The sequence below is a fragment of the Bombus terrestris genome, chromosome 6 (assembly GCF_910591885.1).
Source record: "Bombus terrestris chromosome 6, iyBomTerr1.2, whole genome shotgun sequence".
Taxonomy (NCBI): domain Eukaryota; kingdom Metazoa; phylum Arthropoda; class Insecta; order Hymenoptera; family Apidae; genus Bombus; species Bombus terrestris.
In genome coordinates this window covers 16486308-16500108 of record NC_063274.1, presented here as the reverse complement: position 1 = coordinate 16500108, position 13801 = coordinate 16486308, and the positions used below count along the sequence as shown (strand labels likewise).

Here is a 13801-nt window from a genome sequence, read left to right as displayed (position 1 = left end):
GAAGAAGAGGAAGGGAGTAAGAGGGATGCGTATTATTTGAATTCAGTTCGACCAGATTATTCGGTTTGATTAATCAACAACGCACAACGACGGTGTGTCTCAAAAGATAGCCGGGCCGAGGAGTTATGCACACAGGGACAGCGATGAGTTATTGCTGTCGCGTTACCGTGGCCTGTTGTCCCATTGTTTCTATTATTACATACGTCAAACGCGCGAATGAATTATGCACGCTGCTGAACGTAGAAGTTGATTCGCGCGGCTAACGATGTTCCGTGTTTGTACATTACTGATCAAAGTTTCGATTGTTTGCGTTTCGTGTTCTCCGTTGAGAAACGAAGGAGTTTTAAGGAATTGACGAAAAGTGGTAGGATGGAGAAGAAGCTGTAGAATATGGCGAGATTCGAAACGAAGGAAACCTTTAAATTAAGTGTTTCAATTAACAAGTGTTTCGATTGTGCGTACTTACCGTTAAAAAACGGGAGAATGTTAAGGAATTGACGAAGAGTAAATTACGGTCGAAAGAAATTGTCGGAAATAGTAAAATTCGAAAAAAAAGAAATCTTTAAATCAATTATTTGTACTTGTATGTTAACGATTAATTTTATTTGCATCTCGCATAGTTTGCGAACGAAAATTTCGTTTCAATGAATATTTTTCATTATCAAACTTAACAATGTTCCAAGAGAAATACCTGTAAAGCTACTGTTTTCCAAAGTATTGAGATTTTTAGAATAATGGGATGCATTTTGAATTTTTCCGATATTAATATTAAGATAATTGATATACACATACGTATATTTAAACATTCCTTCATGATTTCTTTTGAATCTCATTTTCCACAATTATTTTTCAATTTTCTACTACTTTCCATTGATTCTCTCTTTCACTAATTGGAACTTCTTCTTTTCATCTTTTGAAAATAAAATATCTTAAAAATATTTTTCAACTATTTTATATATCGCAATCTCTATACACGAAAGATATAAGTCAAGCACATGTAATTTAGATTTGAATATAAACTTAATTTATAGTATGCAAGTGCAAACATAGTTGGTGCTAGTGAAAAATATAAAAAAGGAAAGAAGGAAGAAAGAAAGAAAGAAATTAAAATCAAAAGAATCAAATTAAATGGAGCACGAGAATTACTCGATTGTTTCCTAACGTGTAGATTGTGGGCTCTATAAAAGAGAGGAAGAATGAGAAAATTGTTCGATTCACTTATCAAATCGATCAGATTCTGTAAATTCTGCTGAAGAAATGATATCGATTGTTCAAAATCGGCATAATGTTTGTTGAATCTACAGTTGTTTTCACCGAAGAAAACGAGAATGATTAGTGTACGTGTGTGTATTGATTCGTGGTTAAATTTAGAATGAAATTAAGGCACGGTTAAATTGGGGACATTTCGACTGTGAAAATTAGAAACTATGAGGTATTGTTACGTAAATGAGAGAACAATTTTTTATAATTGAATATTTTAATGAAATATAAACAATGTTAATTACTTGAATTTTTAATAGTTGATCTTTATAGTTGATTACTCGAAAGTCCACAGTCAATTATCGAATAAAGTCCTTATTTTCAATATGTACATAAAATATTTATTTTGTACATTCAACCTATATATTTACATACGTAGAAAATGTTAGGAATAATAAAACTAGAGAAGAAGATTTTTTTAACTTGCATATTCACGACCAATTTTACGCAGTCTTTCATAAATCGAAAATAGAAAGCCTTTCGCACTTCTTCCTTGAATACATGCCAAGAGTCAACAGGGAAAAGGGGGAATGCGAATTTTGCCAAATCTTGAGTTTAACATTTTTTCATATGCTCCTGTATGTACTCTTTACCACTGGGTGTGTCGCATTAATTTGCATTAAAATTTTCTGAATTTTACAGTAATTATAGGAAATTAGGGTGCTAAGCTTTTCATTTTTCACAGTTTAACGTGTCATATATTGCTTAAAATTATAAGCGAAAGTTGAAGATGATGCAGAGGACTATAATGTTTTATTTCTATATAATATCTATGAATATATGTATATTATACATATATACATTTATATGTCTGTAATATCCATGAAAATATGAAGTTGTGACTATTATATATTGAAAAATGAATTTTCGTTTTCTAGGGAATATTAGAACTTGACATTTCCCCTTTTGCCCGTGGACTCTTCACATGTACATATATGTATGTATAGTTCTACATACATTTTATTATAAAATCCACGTTTCATATTTGAAATTTTTAAATCGTAAAAAGTCAAATTTCGATACAATTTAGAATTTTTATTATTCACAATTACAAGTAATAGCAGTGTCAACGTGATACCGCTAGAAAATTATGACACTTCTAAATACTACTAAAACTAATCGAAAATTATTCTTATCGGAATATTATACTTCGATAGATGCATAATTTATAGATGTTTTACGATAATTTTCAATGTTTCAGATTCGTGTTAAATGCACATAAAAGAATGTTATACTGTTTATAAAACAAGCACGAAGCTTTAATATGCCCCTCGTGGCGATCAGACGGGGCGAAAGTTTTCAGCGTTGGTACATGCACGAGCATCGCAAACTCATAACGCGTCTGCGCGTAATAAGTCGATGCAATTTGTACGTTCTTTATTGGACGCATTTGTATTTGCTTAATTACATTGTTACGCCGTCGGCTATTACTTCGACGCGGCCGAGTTAATGGGACGATAATACACTTTTCGTAACCTGCTCCGCCGCCATTCAGTCTGCGCCTGAAACATGCATGCGCGAATTTCTCTGAACAGAAGTATCTCTTTTGAAACGATAGCAGCTGGATTAATGAATTTTTAGGTAGCTCGAGATAATTTTAATTTTTTCCTTTCTATGAAGCAAGTTAACGAGTCTTCTACAATCTTTTTGGCATGGTATCGCTTTTATTTAATCCTTCCGAGTTGAATTATTTAGCGATTTTAGTTTCAGTATTTTCGATTACAAAATTCGCGTAGGAAATTTTAGTTATCGCTTTTCTTCGTTAGAGTTTATTAATTTTGGCAGAAGTTTCGTATAATGTAAAATATCATATTCTTTTTTAAATCTTCCGAAGAAATTACCAATCGGAGTAGAAATTTTTCAAAGTACTATTATTGTTTCCTTTTAGACAATTGTTATCTAGGAATTAACTTTTGAAATTCGAAAAATTAAGTAAGGACAGGTAAGCGAGGGTTAAATTCACGCTTTCGTTACGTTTGACAGCGTTCGAGTTTTCACAAATAGAATGAGATTTTCATCTCAAGAAGTTGTGTCACTCGATAGAATTTTATAACATTATTCTATTAATGCAATGTTTTTTTAGGTAATTTGATTTTGTCTAACAGTAGAGAAGCTTCTCTACGAAGACTTACAGGGTAGAAATTGAAGTTTCGAGATTTTATTTCCTTTGCTGAAAGTAAATTTCGAATGTGAAGAATAAACAGGAAAAGACTAATGTTGCTTGTCAATATTCCGTGCAACTCAATTATATTCCTTCGAAACATTTTTCCAACTTTCCTCAACTCCTTTAACGTCTACGCTCTACATTGACTACCTTGTTAGCTTTTAGTTTACATCTTGTTATTTCAATTTATTTATAGATTTAACTAATGCAAAGATATTAAGGACAATCCTAAATTCAATAAACTCTTTAACGTTTTCCCTGTTTTTCAAGTTTTATGTTTCTCATTGCCCACTTTCTTAATTCGAATTATATCTTATTCCAGTTTCCTAACAAATTCAATTAATGTAAAATTAATAATTGCTGCTTATATTTTAGTTTCTATATTTTACACCGATCGTTTTATGCATATTTCATTTGCATCTTACTAATTCAGCTTTTCTATAAATTTAATTAACAAGATAAAGCTACGTATATTCTTTCACGCAACTAGAAAAGCGAAACTTAAATGAAGATTCATTACACTCTTTAAATACTATAACAGGAAGTTTATTACGAATATTCATTCCATACGCTTTTGCACATTTAAATTTAGATTCCCTATAAATGCATAAGTATCTGCAGCCTAGCTATAACAGAGCCTGTAGAAAAATTTCAATTGATAAAAGTTATTAAAACGCAAAACAAAATATTTTTAAGGTATATCACTTACACAATACAGAAATTGAATATCCTCCTCGACATATTTTCTGTTTCTCTTTTTGAAAATAAAATAAAGCCACAATTCACAATCCATAACAATGGTAGACTTTCGCTTATGTTGAATCGGAAACAGAAAAACAGGAAAAAGACATTGGAAGATAAAATAAGATATGTACTATCTATAGATACTATATATCTCATGTACAACAAAAAATCCAACTTTAATACAACTCTAATACATTCTCTTTAAATCTTCAATTACAGTCATAAATAGAAACTCCAGCGAATGTACATGTCTTTAATACATTTTTCTCTGTACAATTTCTGTCTTATGAAACGCAACTGTAAACGTTAAATCCTGTCTCGTCGTCGTCGCGATCGTCGTTCTCGTTGTTGTCTGGCGTGGACGGAAAAGTTTCCAGACACTTTTAACGCCCGTCGGCGTGATATACTTTAAGTTCGCGCGATGTATATCTGTAACCGCGCGAATTTCCGCGAGTTCGTCCTAATTAACAAGATGAAAATCGCATTTCGTCCCTTTTGGTCGCAGCTGGGCTACGGGCAGCATTTAATCGTTTTAATCTAATTTTGAAAAGCACAGGCTCGTTCATACGGCTGGCGTATTATCGCGCCATGAGATCTTGCTTTTTCCAACCTTCTACAACCCCTGCACGGTGGCCGACGTTCGTTTCTTGCGACGAATTCCGTTGAACGCGCGACCTGCCGAGCTTGAATAGCGAAGTTAAGTTGTCACGCGACCGCTGAATGAACATCATACGTCTTATCTGCGTGATATATTCTGTCTATTAACGTGGCCATCGTATTGTTAAAAATGTGATGAAAGGATAGCTGACGTAATTTCAAGGAGAATCCCATTGTACGATGCTCGAGAAGTTAAATGAAAAAGGAGATTCGTCCTAAGAGCTCCTTTGATAGTTGTATTAATTCCTTGAATTAGCTGGTATCTTACAGTAGCTGTATAAATAGCTGCTGATAAAGGAAACTTTATAGAATAATAAGGGTAAAGAAGATAAAATAATTTTACAAACTTTTTCGAACGACTTAGATAGTTGTATCTTGTAGTAGTAACAGCAGTAATAGTAGTAATAGCAGCAGCAGCAGCAGCAGTAGTAGTAGTAGTAGTAGATTGTTTGTGATAGTTGTATTAATTTATGGAATTAGCTGTTATCTTACAGTAGTAATAGGTATATGTATATAGCGGCGGATAGAGGAAAGTTTATAAAACAATAAATGTAAAAAAGGCAACATAATTTCACCAACTCTTTCGCACGTCTTAAGAACGCTTGTAATAGATGTATAGATTTCTTGAATTACCTGCTATCTTACAGTATATACAATAGCGTAATAGAAAGAATAGAAGAAGGTTTATAAGATAATAAGTGTAAAAGAAGACATCATAATTTTACAAAATGGATTTATATTTAATAGGAGCATTGGATAGATATATACTACAGAATGGATGATTGTTATCAACATGTTAAACAATTTTTAGTATAAAAGTTACTAAGATTCACAGTGTCTTAATTTTAAACTTTCTTTTATCTGCTACTACATGTATATTGACCTATTTGAATTTTGTCGGGTTTTAGAATCATTGGTTATGTTATGACGATAGCAAATGAAAAATAACTTACTGTATAGATCTCGACGATAAAATATGACATAAAAAAGATGAAAAATTCTAGGAGGTTCGTTAAAACCTAGAAATGTTCTATGTATTTTAAGAATGACTTATCATAGTTCAGCTAGAAAATTCTTTTTTAAAACATAACAAAGAATTTCTTTACAAAGCCGATACGGGATCTTTCCTCTAAAGAATTTTGAAAAATTTCTATTTCTTCTAATCTGTTGGATGTATTTTTAATAATTGTATGTATAACAAGATATTGGTTTTGTCTATAGTCAGACTATTTACAATTTCTGTACATTCTGACGTGTGATCAGAAGCTTTTCTCCGTTCGTTCGATTTTATGTTTCCTCGAGAAGTCTCATAACACGTTCAATCGTTTAAGGGAAAGACAGATCGTAAAGGAAACTCGTGGGCAACGAAAGTTCGAGATATAGGTTGAAAGGCGAGTTTGATTCTATTTTTGCGTCGGTCAATTGGTTTCGGGTATGTGGTTGTTAGCGCTTCTCTGGCTACACTTGAAAGTCACAGTGGTGCGATATTCTCTGTAAAGTTTGAAGTTTAGCGACCGTACGAGACGTTTGTAAAACACGTAATATAGAATTTTATGAGTCAATTAGGTTTAATAATTACTCGCCCGATCGGAATAAGAGTGGGTACATTTTTTTGAAATTTTACTCGACTTTTCAACACGTTCCGTGTCCAGCGGTAAGTAAGCGTTTTGGCAGAGCTTTAAATTGGAAGAGTAGGAAAATTATGTTGGCAAATTTAATCGGAGAAAAATTCCACTTGTACTGAATTTTTTGACAGTTTCGTCTTCACTCGTATCCATTTTATTTGAACAATTTTTGCAAAGAATATCTCTATTTGTTCGATGGAAGTTTCAGTTCCGCTGACTATCATATATAACCGATGACCCAGGGAACTTGTGAATCTTTTAATAGCGAATTGTTCGTAAAGCAAAGAAAAGAATAGAATTTGACGTTTCACTGCTGCTTTACTCAAATATGCCATCATTTTACTAAATTATTTTGCTGGTATATAACCTAAAAACACTATATTGCACGTGATATTTAATATCAATCGTTACCGTTGAATAAATTTGTCTTTCTGTTACATTTATACGCATAAGGATGTAAGTACGTTTTTCCCAAGTATCCTGCCTTTTGCTTGCTTAATTAATATTATGCCTTAAACTCGTTTTATATCTACCTTTGCATATACTTTTTATACCTACCTTTTTATTTTTATATTCTTGTAATGTTACAGTAAATTTATTTATCATAACATGGTAATACTTATACCATTATATGGAATCAATAATAGTACTTGTCTGATAACAAAATATTCAAACGTCAAAAGAGAACATTGAGTGTTAATTATAGGAATTAAATGTTAATTAAACGATATGTGTTCTATTCAACCTGCAGCTATACGTTATTAAATCGATAGGTGATTTCACACGTTCCAATCGCGGCGTGAATGAATATCACACTACTTTGAAGTAATGAAATGGTGAATCTTTCATTTAATTAACAATGTCTACGTACATGAAGAATAGATAGCAGGAATCCCATCCTACTTTTTGAATTGTTAATGACTCTTCTAGATAGATTCAAATTTCGTAAGGAAATTATATAAAAAATTTCACATCAAAAGTATCTAAGTAGTCTAAACGATTAATTCATACTCTTGGTTACATGCACTCTCTTCTTAAAATATTAATAAGCGTATTACATCTCTCTATTACATATCCCGTTCGACTCATGTATTTAATATTAATTAGAAAATTCCAATAGCAACTTTCTATTTCGTAAATTAAACAAGAAAAACAGAAGATAAAAAAAGATAAGGAAAAATGTTATTAAGGTGTGTTACGAATGAAATGCGAAATTTTGATCAAATTTTATTATTATTTTTGAATAAAACAGATTGTATCGGATCAATAGCAGAAGAAAGAAGTATTTTGAGATTAAGTGAGTAGCCGTTAAAATAAACTACAAATATGTAATTATTTGATACGACAAGGAAAGAAACAAAAGTCCTCGAATTATTAAGTTATAATATAAAATCATTCGAAATCTAAGAAGCTTTTATCTCGAATATAATTTTAATTGTTTAGCTTTTATATACATAAACGAATATTCCTTAGAATTCAGTAAAGCACAACTCGTTAAAAATGTGATATTTCATATGATGCAACTAATACAAGGTATATTATATGTTTTCGCATTTATGTTTCTTTGTGACATACATTTTCCTTTGCACAAACTGGACAAAATGCGTACTAACGTATTAAATATTATTATTTGGTATCGCAGTGTCTACAAAAAGTATTGGCACACATCGTTATCTCCCACTGAAGCATGTTTTCCTCAGCTTCTACATTTCATTTTCACGGTATCAAATTTTTGTATTCATATGAAAGTACTACTGAATTATACGAAATTTAATACACTTGAATCTAATTAATTAGTTCGTAAATGTTATGATAAATACAATAGTGTGCGAATATTTTTCGTAACTATTATATTCGACAAATCGTATTTTGTTTGTAACCAAAACACGATTTGCCTTGTTTCATGTCTTGTTCTGCAACAGGCGGATTTTTTAACGTCTTACCTCAGGTTTCAACAGTTTGTTGATACAGTTTATTCTGCTGCTCAGAATCTCCAACTCCAGGCGTTCCTTGCAGAGCTGTCGAAATACGGAGAGCTTAAGTCGCGTAACTCTAAAGAGGGAAGAAATTTATTCGAGTGTAGAACAACCTACCATTTTCTTCGTCTTCTCCTGGAACACATCGGTCTGCTGCAACTGGAAATCAGAAAGCAATTTACCATTTACCGTAACCGTATTGTTGTCCGTGTGCCGACCAACACTCCGAAGCTATACGAAGGCAAAACAACGAAATGCACTTTAGGCATGGTGCACCGACTCGAAACAAACTTACGTGTTTATGAATGCAATTGTAGATCGGTCTGATGTCCGCCATGCTTTTCTTCCGCGGAATTTTCTGTAAATTAAAAACGATTATATGTAGATGTCCCATTTTAATCGATTCACGTAACTATCTGCTGAATTATACGTTGTTCTAAAAAGCATCTCAAATAAAGCATACTCGATAAATTTACCATTATTAATTATACAAATAAAGCTCTTGTTTCGAGGGAAGCATCTTATGATCCCCGCAAATCTTATCTATGTGGACGTGCCTTCGAAATTTCGATATGTCCTTTGTGTTTTTTAAGTAGCACTATACATTTTTGTGTTCACTACTCGATGCATCTTTTAATTCTTTACAAAAAGGTATAAGGTATTTGGGTGAAAATGTGTTTAGTTCAAAAGATATTTTATCTTTAATCTTGTAAGACTTATCGTATGAAAGACAAGAAAAGATAACGCAAAGCTTTTGCGTTTATGTTTTCCTTGTTTTCCTTTCTCAATTTGATGAAATTAACATTGAAACATCTTTTAAACTACGCATTTTCAGATAAAAGTAACTTGATACTTCTTTACAGAGGATTAAAAACTGAATCGAGACACGTATAAAAAAGTCTATAGTTTCATTTAAGGAAACAAAAGTTATGCTGAGATTTCGAAAAATGCCACCATATAGACAAATCTGGTGTTCATCATAAGATGGCCCCATATTATTTGAAACATTTTTTCGAAAAATGAGACTCCCTATATAGTGATAGTTCGTTTCAAAATGAATTAAATATGTTTTTATTTGCCGTACCTTGTCCGCTTCTTTTTGTAACTCCAGGAAGACTCTTTGATTCGAGATGATCGCTTTTGCACCCTGGGATCGATACATGAAAATGAATAACTTGGTGTCTTTAAATATGTAGAATATTATTAGATCTATCGGAAGACTGGTGTATTTTCTTATCATATATAAACCACGCAAAAGTCAAACATCAAATCAATTTCATCAAGACGAAATCATTCGTCGTCTAAACATTCTATTTCCAGATTTTTATACTATAATTTGAAAATTTGTAAAAGATAAAGTTGTTTATTGTGACATTCTATTTTTATAGCAACCACAGATGTGTAATCTCTCAGGTTACCTGATATTTCATTTATCGAATGTTATTCTGTTATCGTCTATCTGATCTATATAAAGATTATTGCTTGATATTTTAATTAAAATAATCACTCCAGGATATCATCTTCTTAGTTTTCTATTTTAGGAATTGACGATTACGATAATTAAGTTATTTATTGATATCGTGTAACATTACAATATATAACACGATAAGATTTAAGAAGACATTAAAGCTACATAATATAGGGATACGTTTATAATAATGAGATCATTAACGAAATTATTGAACAGAAATTCATCTCTTGAAAGTTTAAGTCGGAATGCTGCTTAAAGAAATGAAGAATATTCCGAATCTCAATATGAAAGTGTGCTAAATAAAGTCGAACATGCTCAACGTGCTTGCAACTTCGTGCTTGATCAAATTAACCTTTCTCGCCGTTCAACGCCGATAAAAACTTTCGATCTTTCCGCTAATCAGAACACCGCAGAGAAAGAATGAGAAAGAAAGAAAGGGAGAGAGAGAGAGAGAGAGACAGAAAGAGAGAGAGAGAGAGAGAGAGAAAGAGGAAGAAAAGAGGAAACGATGCAAACGAACACTCGTAATTGCGAGACATCTTGTCGACGATACTACGATACTTTCTCGACTGTTATCGATCCGTCTGCCTTCCGTTCATCCAGACGAATTAACCGGCCACGATTTAACAGAACAATTGTAATGCAACGAGGCGTTAAATCACGAGCTAACCTGCAAGATACGTTGTCATAAAATACAATCTTAATCCATTTACAGCTTTTGGCTCTTTTTATTTTTAACACTGTTAACCCTACAACACGGTTAATTTGTCAGATAGTTACAAAATCGTTTTGTAAATACATCTTCAGGCAGTTAGACTTAAAAGTTTAATAATATAATAAATATAAAAATGAGAAAAGTTAAGATTCATAAATAATATCGTATATTTTTATATGTTCATCTTAGATACATTTTTGCGGAACACTTGCTTTTATACATCACGTTACGTTATTAAGGCCACTAACGACTCAAGTTCGTGTATAACTTTCACGTGGAGAATGTATAAAATATGTAAATATATACATTTTATGTATTACATTTGTTATGTTACGTTTGTAGAAAAAATTCAATAACTTGGAATGGTTGAAAAGTTAAAAGATTAATAAGATAAAAAATTTGGAGAAGTCTATAAATAAATAAATATACTTGTAGTTATAATTATATTTTATAGTAGTTAACACTGACAGTTAACTTACATGACGCCTAGTGTGAGGTCGCCGGTCGTTATAATGTTAACACGACGAGTGCCACGGAGGTTATCGGCGACTGACATTATATACTTGCTATTGACGTCATGTAGATTAATCTCGGAATTAATTAAAGAGCTTAAGCTAAAGAAACATATTCGTAAAATTTGTGATACTTTCAAATATTACCATAACAATATTACGAGGTGCGACACAAAAAACACTGGACTGTGCTTATAGCTCGAGGATGAAACGTGGCAGGGGAAAGATAAAGGAACGACTATCAAAGATGTTTTGCGTAGCGACAGTGTTGCAAAGATTAGCTCGATCGTTACACTCACAATCGGTACAAGTGGATGCGTCTTCAATTATGGTGTTTTCCGCTCGGTCGAAAAATGTTGGACAGGAAAAGCGAACAGCAGATAAATATTAAGTTTTTTGCTAAGCTGAAAAGATTTGAAACGACATCTTTTCAATTATTGACCAAGCCTTACGACAAAGATTGTATGTCTCGAATTCGTGCCTTTGAACCACTTCATCAAATTAACCCAGTTTTTGTCGTTAGAAAGTGTGAAAGCGAAAGCAACGAAAGGGATTTTCAACGAAATTGTCTCGAACTGAATTGCCTTGAACGCTGGGGCAATCATATGCGGTTGCGTCTCAACTCGAAAGGGAACTACTTCCAACATGATCCTAGTTAATCTTCTGAATTTGTTTAATAAAAATAGTTACAGGCGCAGTCTTGTTTCTTTTGTGTCACACGTCGTATAGTACAATATAACAATGCGTTACATTATTATTAATATAACGATGTAATAATGTATTACCATACAACAATGTAACATTATCCTGCTGAAATAAGCGACAGTATTCCAATGCTGTGGCTGGCAGTCAACGTATTAAATTTTTTGTCCGATTGTCTCGTGAAAAGAACCGTTGTCATAAAAATGAGCAAAAATCCGACTCACCACAAGTGAACAGACAATGACGATGAACATCATGAGCAAGGTAACGAACGTAACGATCCCGCACTGCGGACCCAAATTAAACATGAGCCTGAGCTTAGTATCCGCCAGCAGATACTGGTATAACTGAAATCAAAAGGAATCATTTTCATCTGAAACGGGGTTATCTCGTATTTTATGTCACTCCACTTTCTTATTCGCCAATGCGACTTTCGACAAAAAAGATACGCATAACTGTCTACGGACCAGCCATTGAGGTCCAGAATTATAGGATCTGTAGTATTTGTGGAACCTTGCGACTTCCATGGCGATTTCGAGTTTTGATACCGCGAAGCCGATAATTCTTCGCGATTGTCACAAGCATCACGTGAATTTGGACGGTCCACACGAGTCGAAAAAGCTGACAGTTTCGGCGGATCGTTTGACAGAAAATGGTTGATGCGTTTCCCTTGCCCCACTCTATTGCTCTTCCCCTCTTCCATATATAAGTACGTGTATTTACATGTATGTCTGTTTAATTTCGTACGAGGGGTATCTGTTCGAAAGTAATGCACGAGCGGACATAAGGTGAATTATGTAAAAGTACGAAGAAAATATAGAATAGAATTTTGTCACACGATGTTTTGTTTTTTTTTTGAGAAAATCGAGTATGAAAATGTATCGCGTGTACTTGAACATGGCTAATTTCGTACACTAAACGGGAGTAAATAATTGACAAGAGGTGATCTACGTATGAAAGTAAGTCGAAAATATAGAATAAAGTTTGTTCATAAGACGCTTTATTTCCAAGAAAATAAATTTCGAAATTTCTCGTAGGCCTGCCAATTCCTAACTAAACATATTCAAACTCCATTTTTCTTGAAAATGAAGCATTGAACGGAAAAATTGAATTGCACATTTTCTCCTCATTTTTGCGCATATTGAATAACCTCCTATCCTTTGTTTATTGTTACTAATTGTCGGGTCATATCCACTCGGTAATTTGCCAAGTTCAAGTATACTCGACGAATTTCCAAACTCGATTTTCTCTAGAACAGAGCATCATTATGAGAAAACTCTATTCTAAATTTCCTTCTTACCTTTTTATCGACAATCATCTCGTGTACATAACTTTCGGACGCACCCTGTATGTATGGTACCCTATGTGCAGTGATCGATCGCGAGCAACGATAGTAGTAAACATCGACGATACAAATTGATGCGGCATGTTCAAACAACGTCGCTCACAATAATGATAATTCGGTCACGGGTACATGCCAACAACCGTATACCATCGTGATGACATTATTTTTTTCAGCGATCGGTGGCTTCCATCGGTAAAACGAACGACTCGATAGATTCTACCTGTTCCCTCTGCCATTTTCCACCCGCTTTCAACTTTTAGCCTTCGATATTTGCACGAACAATGGAAGCGTGGTAGATTCAGCCGCGTGCTCCTTTGCAATAATCGCGAGACGCTTATTTAATTTTTCCTTCGTACTGTTTGCGGTTCGATCGCGGCCTCCGTAAAATGAAGGAGAAGTTAGAAACGATGGTCTCGTTGGTTTTTATCGTTAGCCGGGTCCCAGGGAATTCGCTGGATTTAATAATGAGTTTGATCGTGTTTGCTCTTTTTTGTTGTTCCTTCTAATGGATTTAAGCGGTTTCAGAATGTTCCGCATGAAAATAGGCAATTCTTCGGACTAGTATCTCGTTTAGTGGAAGGCGTAAGAATACTGTTCCGGTCTTTCTCCATATCAAATGACATTGAACGG

General features: G+C 33.4%; 1 protein-coding gene across 1 annotated transcript; it reads right to left on the bottom strand.

Annotated features, from left to right (window-relative positions):
* Positions 1-1559: 1559 nt before the first annotated feature.
* On the bottom strand, positions 1560-12353 carry LOC100645509. Its single transcript, XM_020867893.2, has 7 exons — positions 12294-12353; positions 12051-12173; positions 9511-9573; positions 8722-8784; positions 8544-8585; positions 8394-8468; positions 1560-2762 (listed from the first exon to the last, which is right to left on the bottom strand). Exons 1-7 carry the CDS (start codon positions 12351-12353, stop codon positions 2688-2690), a joined length of 501 nt encoding a protein of 166 aa, XP_020723552.1. The 3' UTR covers positions 1560-2687.
* Between the last annotated feature and the right edge of the window lie 1448 nt (positions 12354-13801).

What these genes read in the sequence shown, in the direction of transcription:
- LOC100645509 (XM_020867893.2), bottom strand. Translation starts at nt 12,353, where the DNA reads ATGGAAGTCGCAAGGTTCCACAAATACTACAGATCCTATAATTCTGGA. An exon ending in TCATTGTCTGTTCACTTGTG is followed by an intron (nt 9,574 to 12,050) that starts GTGAGTCGGATT and finishes TATCGATCCCAG; the next exon opens with GGTGCAAAAGCGATCATCTC. An exon ending in ACAAACTGTTGAAACCTGAG is followed by an intron (nt 2,763 to 8,393) that starts GTAAGACGTTAA and finishes TGCATGTTTCAG; the next exon opens with GCGCAGACTGAATGGCGGCG.